Source organism: Sylvia atricapilla, chromosome 29 (assembly GCF_009819655.1).
Source record: "Sylvia atricapilla isolate bSylAtr1 chromosome 29, bSylAtr1.pri, whole genome shotgun sequence".
Lineage (NCBI taxonomy): Eukaryota > Metazoa > Chordata > Aves > Passeriformes > Sylviidae > Sylvia > Sylvia atricapilla.
In genome coordinates this window covers 854,650-866,877 of record NC_089168.1, presented here as the reverse complement: position 1 = coordinate 866,877, position 12,228 = coordinate 854,650, and the positions used below count along the sequence as shown (strand labels likewise).

At 67.2% G+C, this 12,228-nt stretch overlaps 2 protein-coding genes across 2 annotated transcripts; both read right to left on the bottom strand.

Annotated features, from left to right (window-relative positions):
• Nucleotides 1–745: 745 nt before the first annotated feature.
• Nucleotides 746–6,143, bottom strand: DTX3 (deltex E3 ubiquitin ligase 3). The gene is made up of 5 exons (XM_066337653.1): nucleotides 6,032–6,143; nucleotides 5,090–5,152; nucleotides 2,931–3,583; nucleotides 1,691–1,908; nucleotides 746–1,348 (listed from the first exon to the last, which is right to left on the bottom strand). The coding sequence occupies exons 2-5, from the start codon at nucleotides 5,100–5,102 to the stop codon at nucleotides 1,273–1,275; spliced, it is 960 nt and encodes a 319-aa protein (XP_066193750.1). The 5' UTR covers nucleotides 5,103–5,152; nucleotides 6,032–6,143; the 3' UTR covers nucleotides 746–1,272.
• Nucleotides 6,144–6,408: 265 nt separating this feature from the next.
• Nucleotides 6,409–10,436, bottom strand: PIP4K2C (phosphatidylinositol-5-phosphate 4-kinase type 2 gamma). Its single transcript, XM_066337652.1, has 10 exons — nucleotides 10,241–10,436; nucleotides 9,730–9,827; nucleotides 9,538–9,634; nucleotides 9,313–9,453; nucleotides 9,097–9,243; nucleotides 8,965–9,003; nucleotides 8,588–8,701; nucleotides 8,057–8,300; nucleotides 7,861–7,964; nucleotides 6,409–7,068 (listed from the first exon to the last, which is right to left on the bottom strand). Exons 1-10 carry the CDS (start codon nucleotides 10,394–10,396, stop codon nucleotides 6,988–6,990), a joined length of 1,221 nt encoding a protein of 406 aa, XP_066193749.1. The 5' UTR covers nucleotides 10,397–10,436; the 3' UTR covers nucleotides 6,409–6,987.
• Nucleotides 10,437–12,228: the final 1,792 nt, after the last annotated feature.

The following is a 12,228-nucleotide window of genomic DNA, read 5'->3' as shown; positions in this document are numbered from 1 at the left end:
GCAGAGGGACCTTGGAGCCCCTTCCAGGGCCTAAAGGGGCTCAGGAGAGCTGGAGAGGGGCTGGGGACAAGGGATGGAGGGACAGGACACAGGGAATGGCTTCCCACTGCCAGAGGGCAGGGATTTGGGGAAGGAATTCCTCCCTGTGAGGGTGGAGAGGCCCCGGAATGGATTTCCCAGAGCAGCTGTGGCTGGGAGTGTCCAAGGCCAGGTGGACAGGGCTTGGAGCAGCCTGGGACAGTGGGAGGTGTCTCTGCCCCTGGCAGGGGGCGGGACCAGATGGGTTTTAGGGTCCCCTTTACCCAGTCCACTCCATGACTCTGTATTGTCCCACCCCAATGCCCCCCTGATCTCAGGGCCCAGCCCAGTGCCCACATCCCAAAATTCCAACGTCCCATTTCAGTGTCGCATCCCAGTGTTTTCATCCTGGTTTTCCAGCCCAGTGTCCCCACCTGGGGTCTCCTGCCACCGTCCCCAGCTCAGATCCCAGCCCCATGCCCCAGTCACACATTCCCATCCCAGTGTCCCAACTTCTTATCCAGGTGTCCCATCCACACAGCCCCAGGCCAGTGTGCCATCACTGCTGTCCCATGCCCTTGTTCCTACGTCCCCATGTCCATCCCAATGCCCTGACGCCCCCATCCCAACGTCCTCACCCCAACATTCCACCTCCATATCCCACCCCAAAATCCCATAAGACCCCAAAAGCCCCCCAACCTCCCCCAGCCCCCTCAGCACCCCTCAATCCATTGCATATTTTTATTGGATCAAAGTTACAGACCTGGGGGGGAAATAAAAAATAAATAACCCCCCCGAGGGTGGGACCCCCCCGGGGCTGGGGGGGCAGGGGGCAGGGATCCCCCCGTCTGTCCTGGGGGTCGGGGCTATGTACAGGGGTCTGTCTGTCCGTGCTGCGGGGGCCGTGTGGCACCAGCCCCCTTGGCGGGGCCAGGCCCCGTCCTTGTGCCCCCCACTGCCAGCCAGGGGGCCCGGGGGGCTCCCCCTGCCCAGGGGTGGTCCTGTTGAATGGGGGGGTCCCCCTGCATGGGGGGTCCCGTTGAGTGGGAGGGTCGCTCTGCCCAGGGGGGTGCTCCTCCTGCCCCGGGGGGTCCCCATTTATGGGGGGATCCCCCTGCCTGGGGGTCCTGCTGTCTGGGGAGGCCCCGCTGCCCAGGGAGGCTCCGGGGGGGTACTCGCAGCCCGGGGTGATCCTGGGGGGGTCCCGGTGCGTGGGGGGATCCCCCTGCCCGGGAGGGGGCCCTGCCCCCCCGCTCAGTCCTCGGTGATGCCCTTGGCCCGCAGCTCCTCCTGCACCCGGGCGAGGTACGTGGGGTCGGGGTACCCAAACCTGGGGGCAAAGGGGGGGTAAGTCAGGCCGTGCCCCTCCCCCGCGGGGGGCTCCCCCCTCAGCCATTCTCCTGCCCCCCACACCCCAGGTCCCCCACCCAGCCCCCCAGCCCCCCCTCCCCGCACCGCTGCTGCCATTGGCCTCGTGGTGGATGTTATTCCCCAACCCCTCAGGTGCCCTCCCAGGTGTCCCCAGGTACCCCCCAGGTGCCCCCAGACCCCCCCTGCACAGCTGGGTGCCGGCAGTGTCCTGGTGGATGTTGTTCCCCAACCCCTCAGGTACCCCCCAGGTGTCCCCAGGTACCCCCCGGGTGCCCCCCCGCCCCCCAGGTGCCCCCCGCACAGCTGGGGCCCGCCGGTGCAGTTGGTCTTGTGGTGGATGTCGTTCCAGGTGATGACGTTGGCACGGCCGGTGGTCAGCGAGGTGCCCACGGTGAAGGTGAGGCGCTGGGCGAAGGCCTTGCGGAACAGCCCCAGCACCTTGTTCCCCTCGGGGCAGTCGGGCAGGTACGCCACGCGCGTGGTGCCCGGGTACCGCACCCCCGGGTTCGGGTGCTCCACCTGCGCAGGGTTCCGAGTGGCAGGGAAGGGCCCAGGGCACAGGTGTCAGTGCCCAGGTGGTGCCCGGGTACGGCACCCCCAGGTTCAGGGCCACGGGAATGGGGCAGAAGTGATGGGAGCACGGGGGACAGGTGCCACCTGCGGTGCCCAGGTGCTGCACCCCCGAGTTCAGGTGCTCCACCTGCACAGGGGATGGAGGGGACACACACCAGGTAAGGGACAAGAGGACAGGAGGACAGGGGAAAGGTCTGGGGACACTTCACCTGACTGGAGGGTGGGGGGTAAGGGATGGGGGGACAGGAGGGATGGAGGGATGAGGATCAGGGCTGGGGGCACAGGATGGGGGCACCCAGCAGGGTTTTGGGGCACCCAGCAGGGTTTTGGGGCACCCAGCGGTGTTTGGAGCACCCAGGGGTATTAGGGACACAGGGCTGTGTCAGGGGCATTTGAGGGCACCAGGCATGCCAGCAACACCCAAAAGGATCTGGGGACACCTGGGGACACCTATCAGGATGTGTGGACAGCCCAGGGGTGCTGGGCACACCCAGCAGGGTTTGGGGGCACCCAGGGGCATAGGGGCCACAGAGCTGGCTCAGGGGTACTTGAGGACACCCAGGGCATCAGGACTGTGTTGGGCACACAGTACTGTGCCAGGGCCACCCAAGGAGATTTGGTGACACCCAGGGCTGCCAGGGCCACAGACCATGGACAGGTGCACTCATCAGGACTTGGGGACACCCAGGGGTGTTGGGGACACAGAGCTGGACCGGGAGCATTTGGGGGCAACCAGGGCTATAGGACCGGTTTGGGACACCATCACGGTCTCGGGACACCCAGGGATGCTGGGGACACTCAGCAGGATTTGGGGGCACCCGGGGCCATTGGGGGCACACCCGGGACATTCGGGGTACCCACTGGAGCACTGGGGGCACAGGGCTGGGTCAGGGCCATCCACCCCACGGGATCTGGGATCACCCGGCCCGATTTGAGGCCACCCCCGCGCCCCGCCGTGCCGCACTCACCCCCTGCACGCCGGGCGGGAAGACGTACTGGATGATGATGGTGCCGAAGGCCTCGTAGCCGGGCAGGGGCAGCGCGGCGTCGCGGGTGACCAGCATGCGGCCGTCGGGGGGCTGGTTGCCCACCAGCTGCCCGTAGAAGCGGCCGCAGACGGGGCAGGCGGAGCGCACCTGCAGCGCCCGCGCGATGCACTCCCCGCAGAAGGAGTGCCGGCAGCGCTCCAGCGTGCGCGGCCCGCGCATCTCGCCCAGGCAGATCGGGCACTGCCGCTCCGGCTCCTCGTCCCGAGCCGGCCCGGCGCCGGGAGGGCCGGCGGCGCCCGCGGGGGGCTCCGGGCGGGCCCCCAACACCTCCCCGTGCCGCTGGCTGCGCTTCTTCAGCTCCTTCTCCGTCTCCTTGAGCAGCGCCTTGAGCGCCTTGCGGGCCGGGCAGAGCCCCGCGCCGCCGGGGGGCCCCGGGGGGGTCGCGCAGAGCTGCAGCACGTACAGCTCGGGGGTCTCGCCGTCCACCAGGATCCGCACCCGCGCCTCCTGCGCCAGCAGCGCCAGGCGCGCCGCGCGCTCCCGCGTCACGAACTCCCACACGCGCTTGGGCACCGTCACCCGGCTCTTGGCGGGGCCCCCGCACCCCGACATCCTCGACAGCACGAACGACACTGCGGGGACAGCCGGCAGCGTCAGGGGCTGGGCACCGAGCGGCCAGAGACCCGCACGGACCCCCCAAAACACCCCGAGATCGGGCACGGACCCCCCAAAACACCCCGAGATCGGGCACGGAGTGTTTAGTCCCCTAAACACCCAGGGAATGAGCACCGACACCCCCAAACACCCCGAGATTGGGCACGGATACCCCGAAACACCCCGAGACTGAGGATGGACACCCCAAACACACAGGGACTGAGCATGGACACCCCAAAGAACTCAGAGATTTGGCACAGCCCCCAAAACACCCATGGACACCCCAAAACATCAGGGGCTGGACACGGACTCTCACATCCCCAGAAACTGGACCCTGCTGGCAACTTCACCCAACTCCTGGTGGCGCCCCCACACTCCAACACCCCCTACAGCATGAACGACACCGCGGGGACACCCCAAAACCGTCAGGCTGATCATGGGCACCTCAAACCCCCAGGGACTGGGTACGGGCCTCCTGAAAACCCAAGGGACACCCCAAACTATCAGGGGATGGAGATGGATCCCCCAAAACCTTCTGAGCCTGGACCCCACTGTCAGACCCCCCTGCACCCCAACACCCTTGACAGCACAAACGACACTGGGGGACCCCAAAACTGCCAGAGGCTGAGCATGGGACCCTCAAAACCCCCAGAGACTGGCCCCATTGGCACCATCACCTGGTGGCCCCCACACACCCCGACATCCTTGACAGGACAAAGAACTTGGCAGGGGGACACCCCAAAACCATCAAGGGCTGCCCATGGGAACCCCAAAATCTGAGCATGGAATCTTCAAAGCCTGAGACTGGGAATGGACCCCCAAAATCCTCTGACACTGGGGATGGAACCCCCAAACTTCTCAGAGCCTGGACATGGGTCTCCAAAATCCTCTGACACTGGGGATGGAGCCCACAAAACCCCAGAGCCTGTCGAATCTGGATCATCCCCCAAAACCATCAGAGTCGAAACATGACCCCCACAAAACCCTCTGAGTTTGGGCTCTTAAGGGACCCCCCCCCCAGAATGCCCAGAGCCAGGACACGGCACCCAGGGGGGTTTCTGAGGGGGCCACAGTGTCCCCTGCCCGCCTGGAGGGACGTTTACCCACACAAGGTGCCACTTTAAGGGTTAAACCTGCCCCCGTCCCCCAAATCTGGGACAGCCCGGGGGTGTCACCACACTCTGACCCCTGGGGACCTCCCCAGAACCACCCTCCCCATCCCGCGGGGTCCCACAGCCGGGGGGTGCCCAAGGGGGGTCCCCAGAACCCAAGGAGTGTTCCAGGGCCGGGGGGGTCCCACAGATGAAGGGGGAGATGTTCCAAGGGGGTCTCCAGAGCCAGGGGGTCCCATAGGTGTGGGGTGGGCAAGGCGGTCCCCACAGCCCTGGGGGGGGTCCAAAGGGGTCCCCAGAGCCAGGGGTCACGCACGAGCGGGGGTCCCACGGCCCGGGGGGTCCCCAGAGCGGGGTGTTCCCCACACCCACCTGGTGAGCCCATGGGGGACACGAGCCGAAGCGCGGTGGATCAGCAGAGCCACGAGCCCGAGGCTGGGGGGACACGGGGGGACAAGAGAGGGGGTCACAGGTGGCCCCCACAACCCCCAGACGCAGTTTAGGGGCTTGTCACCCCCCCCAAACCTCCCCCCGCCCGGGTGACCCTACAATAACAACAGCAGCATCACCCCCTCCGTGTCCCCAGGGGACCCCACAGCACCCACAGTCCCAGCACCCCGCCAGCACTTTTGGGGGGCGGTCACGAGCTCCGGGGGGTCCCCAGCGCCCCGCGGCTCCCCCAAACCCATCCCGCAGCCCCGGAGCGGGCGTCGAGGGCTGTTTGCCCAGCCATCGGTCTCGGGGGGCTCCCGGCGGATCGGGGGGACTGAACACGCCGCTGCCCCCCGGGTGTCCCCCCGGTGTCCCCCCGGTGTCCCCCCAGCCCCCCGAGGCTCCCGAGGGGCTCCCGCGGGGGCCGGGGCGGGGGATGGCGGCTGCGGCCCGGAATGGGGCTGAACAGGCCCCGGGGAGCGCCGGGTCCCCGTAAGGCCCGGGGGGATCAGGACACGGCCGGGGGGTCGCGATGAGGCCCGGGCGGACGGACGGGCCCGGGCGGTGACAGGACAGACCCGGAGGGCCAGGAGAGATCCCGCTGAGGCCCGGAGCGGGGACAGGCCCGGGGCTCCCGATGAGACCCGAGGGAGGGGTCGGTGAGTCCCGATAAGGCCCGGGGGCGTTCGGGGGCTCCCGCTGAGGCCCGAGGAGAACGGACAGAGCCGGGGAGGGGCCGGGGCTTCGCCGCGGCGGAGGCAGAAGCAGGCCCGGGGCGGAGGGCGGGGGCAGAGCGGGCTGCCGGGGCCAGGCCGGGGCGGGGCGGGGGCCGCGGGGCGGAGGGCGGGGCGGTGCCGGGGGGCTCGGGGGTCCCGCACCCACCGGGCCCGGGCGGGCGCAGCATCGCGGGCACGTCCGGCGGCGGGGGGCGCCCTGCGCGCGGCCGCCTCACGTGACCGCGCGGGGCGGGGCCGCCATGGCAACGGGGGAGGGGCGGGGCCATGGCAACGGCGCGCGGGGCCGACGGTGGAGGGCGTCGCCATGGCAACGCGCCTGGGGGCGTGGTGAGGGCGTGGTCAGTCGATGGGGCGGGGCTCTGACGGCGGGAACTGACCCGACGGGGGCGGGGCCGAGGGAGGGGCGGGGCCTGGGCGGGGGCGTTGTGTCCGGAACTCGGGGGTCCCGGGGAAAAGGGGGTCCCGGGGCGGTTGAGGGGCGCAGGGGGGTCCGAGGGAACCAGCGAACGGGGCAGACTCAGGGCCGGTTCAATAATTTATTTATCGGGGTATAGAGCAGGGGAAGAAGCCCCACAAAACAGGGGGAGGGGAATACAACATACGACAATCCCACAAACGGGGGGCAGGGGTGTCAGCCCAGCAGGGCCCCGCCCGCCCGGGGGTCACACCAGGCCGCCGTCCTCCCCTGACCCCCGGGAGCTGCAGTAAAGGGGAGGAGCTGTGGAGCCCCCCCAGGTCCCACATGGAGGGGGGCAGGTGTGTCCCCCCAGCCTCATTTGGGAGAGGGGTGGGGGCTGCACCCCCGAGAGGTCATGAGCGGGGGCCCCTTTCACCCCCCTTCCCTGGGGCAAGTAGTGTTTGACCCCCTCCCAGCTTTGGGAGGGGAAAAGGGTCCCAGAGCCCCTTGTGCAGGGGGGGCCACCCCAGATCTCCCCAGTGCCGCGGCCAGAGCCCCCCAGCCCCCCCGTACATAAAGTTAAGGCACTTAAGTAGTGAAATCCCACTGGGAAAGGGGGGCTGCTGTGGGGGCCCTGGGCGTTTAGGGGGGGCAGCACACCCTGCGGGGTTTTGGTCCCATGGGGAGGGGCTGGGAGCCACCCCTCAGGCGAAGATGTTGGTGATGAAGTCGAGGAAGCGCTTGGCGTATTGCTCGGGGTGCACCGTGGAGATCTCGGCTCCGGCCTGGGGGGCACCGGCTCAGAGCCCAGGAACAGCCCAGGAACAGAGCCCTGCCCCAGATACCCCGGAAACCGCCCCCAGCCCAAACTGACCCCCCACAACACCACTGGGAACTGACCCCCCCAAATGACCCCCCAAAACACCCCTGGGAACTGACCAGCCCCCAGCCCCTCCTGACCGCCCCACAATACCCCTGGGAACTGAACCACCCCAAATGACCCCCCCAAAACACCCCTGGGAACTGACCTCTCCCCCAACTGACCCCCCCACAATACCCCTGGGAACTGAACTCCCCCCAAATGACCCCCCAAAACACCCCTGGGAACTGATTCCCCCCAAATGACCCCCCAAAACACCCCTGGGAACTGACCTCTCCCCCAACTGACCCCCCCACAATACCCCTGGGAACTGAACTCCCCCCAAATGACCCCCCAAAACACCCCTGGGAACTGAACCACCCCAAATGACCCCCCCAAAACACCCCTGGGAACTGAACCCCTTCCCCAAACTCCCCCACAGGAACCAACACCTGCCTGGGCACCCCCCAGAGCTTCACCTGAACCCCCCCAGCCACCCCCAGTCCCAATCTCCCCCCACCCCCACCCCTCCTGCCCCCCAGACCCTGCAAGGCGCTTAACCCCCTCAAAGCCTCCCTGGAAGGGTTGCCCCAAGTGCCCCAACCCCTTCCTCTGCCCGCCCTCAGCACTCCAACGACCCCACTCCCCAAAAACCCGAGGGGGAGCCCTGCCACCCTCCGTTTTGGGGGTGCTCCCCCCGGCTTGGGTGCCCCCTCACCCCGTGTTTGACAGTCTTGGCCGCGTGTGCCGCCTTCTTGCGGGCGTCGTACTGGGTGAGGACATCGATCAGCCCCATGAAATAAACCTCGCGCCGGGGGGCTCCTGGGGGGCACAGCAAGGGGGGCTCAGTGCTCCCTGCACCCCCAAACCGCTTCCCATGACCCCCCCACCCCAAATTCCGTCCCCCAGCTCACCCTCAGCCCCACGCAGGGCGTACACGTCCACGCATGGGTCGAACTCCCCAGGCCCCAGGGGCCGGTAGGAGTTGAGGAGCCCCAGGCCCTCCGGGGAGGTGCCATAGGGGTCCCCCAGCCCCCCCTCGTCACCCCCTCCAGGCTCCTCTTCCTCCAGCTCCTCCTCCTCCTCCTGCTCCCCCCGATCCACCTCGTGGATGCCCAGGAGCAGGCTGTAGTCCATCAGCTTCTGCTGCACCAGGAACTGCGAGGCAATGGCAGGAATTGGGGGGGGCAATGCCAAAACCCTCAGAGGCTGCACCCCAAAACCCCAAGAGCTTGGGCATGGCCCCCTCAAACCCCCAGAGCCTGGACACTGAGAAGGGGACCCCCACAACCATCAAATACTGGGCATGGTTCCCAAAACCCCTTGAACTCCCAGGGCTGGGGGGACGACCCAGGGGTCATTAGGGGTGGGGGCCACTCCCACAGCTGGTGGGGGCAGGCAGCCCCCCTCAACGGCTCCCTGGGGTGCAGCCCCCCAATTCCCACCTCCACATCTCGCTTCAGCTTGTCCATGAACTCGCGCTGCTGCTCCTCTTCCACAAACACCTTCTCGTTCTTGTTGAGGAAATCCACGTCCTTCAGCGTGGGCAGCTCCTTGCCCTGAGCAGAGAGTGGGAGGAAGTCCCCACAGACACCCCTGAGCTGGAGGGGGCACCCCGGGGCTGTGGGACCCTCCCAGGCAGAGGCTGTGCCTGTGGGGGTCACGGGCCAGCCCCTCCTCTGGGGAAGCAATCCTTGTTGGGGGAGAGAGGGCAGATAATGAGTTGTAAGTATTGGGGGGAAGGGAAAATAAGGCCTGGAGACATCCCCCACTAAATCTGGGGGCTTCACAGCATCCTCCTGCCTTGTCACCATCACTGTACCTTCTCCTTGTCACTGGCCTCTCGGTCCACGAGGGAGCCCTGAAGAGGAGGGAACAGAGATGACAGGAGGGTTTTTCTGGGGAGACAGTCCCATAACAGGAGCCAAGGGGGCTCAGGGGGGCACCCCAATACCTTCAGGTCGTACTTCCTGTGCACGGGCAGGCGGTGGCTGAACAGGTTCCTCATGACCAGCAGGTAGGTGTCCTCGCTGTCCACACTCACCCGGTACATGCCCAGGAACCGCGGCAGCAGCGTCTGCCCGTGGCACTGCACCACGTACTGAGGGGGGACAGAGGTGACACAGCCGCGTTTCGGGGACCTCCCCGCGCCCCACGGGCCCCCCCATACCTGGTGGTAGTGGGACAGCAGCCCGTGGACATCGGCCACGTCCTCGCTCGACAGCTCCTTCAGCACCAGCGTGCGGTCGGCCGAGAGCAGCATGCGGTGGCCGCTGCCCGCCCAGCGCGGGGGGCTCCGCGTCAGGGACACCTGGGGGGGCACACGGGGACCAGACAGGTGGCCAGGAGCCCCGAGAGGGCCCGGGGGTCACTCTCGAAGCGCCCCCTCGCCCACCTGGTAGTCCTGGTCGTCAACACCAAAGCGCTCGCGCAGGTTGCGGAACACCTGGGGACAGTATTCCTTGAACTTGAAGTGGCTGGGCAGGTTCTCCCTAAGTATGGGGGGGGTTCGTGGCACGACGTGAGTTTTTGGGTGTCCCCCACTGAGGGACACTCCCCTCACGTACCCCCCCCCCGTGCCGCTCACCTGTTGAACAGGTGGTTGTTGACCTTGATTTTGGAGCTGGCTTTAAAGTCGTCGGGCAGCAGCATCACGGGCAGCGGGACCTGGCTCAGCTCGTTGATCTGGGGAGGGCGCGTTGACACCCTCGGGAAGCAGCCCCGCGCCCTCAGGCACCCACCGGGGCCGGTGACAATTCACAACCCCCAGGAACCCCCCAAGTGTGGGGACAGGGGATGATGGGGATCCCGGGGTGATGGAGCCAAGGGACGGGGGATATGGGATCGCGGGTAGCGGGAGACGTGAGGGCTCCGGGGAAAATGACGGTCCCAGGGAAGGGACACGGTGGTTCCGAGCGGGGGATTGGGGAGACGCCGGGGAAAACACGCGGGAATCTCGGAGGGAGGGGCACGGAGATCCCGGGTGGGGGACTGGGACCGGGGATCCCGGGGCCCTTGGCCGGGGAGGGGACACGGGGGTACCAGGGGTGGGGCGAGGGTCCCGGGGTCCCGCGGGGGTCCCTTTGCCGGGTCCTGACCTGGTGCGTCACCCCCCAGCCGAGCACCGCCAGCAGCGGGTCCGCGGCCCGCGGCAGCTTCACGCGCTGCGGCACGAAGCGCTTCTGCTTCTTCTTGGTGCGGGCGGCGCCGGGGCCGGGGCCGGGGCCGGGACAGGGACCCGCCGCCGCCGCCATGGCCGCCGCTTCCGCCGCCGCCGCCGCTTCCGCCGCCGCTTCCGCCCGGCCCCGGCGCGGGCCCGGAAGCCGGAAGTGGCGCCAGGAGCTGGGCGGGGCCGGCGCTGAGGGGCCGCGCGGCCGCTAGGGGGCGCCAGAGGCTGAGGGACGGGCAGGGGACGGGGGAACCGCTAGGGGGCGCCCGACCGCCCGGGGACACGTGACCGGGACACGTGATCCACAGGGCTAGACAGGGACACGTGTGACACCTGCAGGGGACACGTGTCTGAGCCACGTGTGACACCTGCAGGGGACAGCTGTGGTATTGCCACAGGGGACACGTGTGACGCCAACAGGACGCGTGCGACACCTGCAGGACACGCATGCGATCTCACAGGGGGCATGTGTGACACTACCAGAGGACACGTGATCTCCATAGAGGACATTTGTGACCCCTGCAGGAGACGGATGTGACCCCGTAGGGACAGGTGTGACCCCACAGGGACAGGTGTGACCCAGAGGTGTGGAGCGCTGCCATGGTGGGCTCCAGGTGTGCCCTGGGTGTGTCCAAACCCTTTACATGGGACAGGTGGAGCAGGAGAGGTGCCGGGGCAGTCCCGGGGACATCAGAGACATCTGATTGTGCTGACATGGGCAATGAGGAGAAAGACGGTGATGAAGGTGACAGCGAAGGTGACAACGAGGGTGACGTTGAAGGTCACAATTATGAAGGTGACAATGCTGATGGCAATCATGAAGGCGACAGTGAAAGGTGGCAGTGAAGGTGACACTGGTGAAGACAATGGTGCTGATGAAGGTGACAGTGAAGATGATGGTGATGGTGCCCACGGGTGAAGGCCAGGGGAGGGCCAGCAGCCCAGATGTCACAGGGGGCCTGTTCTGGGCCCCCCCAGGATGAGGGGTGGGACTGTCCTGCAGAACTCCCGTGTCCATCGGCCCTTGGGCACCTTGGCCAGGTGTCACCGGGACACTGCCCCAGCCAAGGAGGGTCCCCAGTGTGTGAGACAGAAGTGGCACACCTGGGACCTGAGGCAGCCTGAGGAGGGACAGGGCTGGCTGTGACCGGGGAAGAGCCACTGGGGACAGTGACACTCGGGCAGAGTGACCACGAGGTGCTGGAGATTTCCATTCCGGGAGAGGAAAGGAGGGACACCAGAACTGCTCCCTCAGATGTCACAGGCAGGTCCTGCTTCTCCTGTGTCCTCCTGTCACCAGTGACTGCTCAGCAGGTGGGGAAGGCTGAGCCTGTGTCTCCCTCCCAGGACAGCTCTGGATGTGTCCCTGCACTCAGGACAGCTCTGGATGTGTCCCCGCACTCAGGACAGCTCTGGAAGTGTCCCTGCACTCAGGACAGCTCTGGATGTGTTTCCCTACACTTCAGGAAGGTGTCTGGCACTGTCTCCCCGCAGCATCTCCTGCAGGAATGTCTGACCATGGGCCGGCTGGGTGGATCTCTCACGGGGACATTCCCAGCTGCTGGCCCAGGGCCTGGTGGAGTACGGAACCAAGCCAAGGTGGGTCCAGGGCCAGTGGGGGTCCCCAGGGTGGGTGTTGGGGCTGCCGCTGTTTCACACCTTTACTGATGACCGGGACTGAGGGCAGCCACAGTGACACCGAGCTGGGTGGGATGTGGATCTGCTGCAGGGATCAGGACAGGCTGGATCCATGGGCTGAGGATGGAGCCAGCAGGGTGAGGGTCACCTCGCAGGGTGAAGGTCACCAAGGGCCGGGTCCTGCCCCTGGGCCACCACATCCCCATGGAATTCTCCAGGCTGGGGGAGGAGAGGCCAGAGAGCTGCTGGATGTGAGCCCAGCATGGGCAATGTCACCTG

What these genes read in the sequence shown, in the direction of transcription:
- DTX3 (XM_066337653.1), bottom strand. An exon ending in TCCCGCCCGGCGTGCAGGGG is followed by an intron (nt 1,909 to 2,930) that starts GTGAGTGCGGCA and finishes AACCCTGCGCAG; the next exon opens with GTGGAGCACCCGAACCCGGG. An exon ending in TGCACCGGCGGGCCCCAGCT is followed by an intron (nt 1,349 to 1,690) that starts GTGCGGGGGGCA and finishes CTTTGCCCCCAG; the next exon opens with GTTTGGGTACCCCGACCCCA.
- PIP4K2C (XM_066337652.1), bottom strand. Translation starts at nt 10,396, where the DNA reads ATGGCGGCGGCGGCGGGTCCCTGTCCCGGCCCCGGCCCCGGCCCCGGC. An exon ending in AGGCCAGTGACAAGGAGAAG is followed by an intron (nt 8,702 to 8,964) that starts GTACAGTGATGG and finishes CTCTCTGCTCAG; the next exon opens with GGCAAGGAGCTGCCCACGCT. An exon ending in CCAAGACTGTCAAACACGGG is followed by an intron (nt 7,069 to 7,860) that starts GTGAGGGGGCAC and finishes GGTGCCCCCCAG; the next exon opens with GCCGGAGCCGAGATCTCCAC.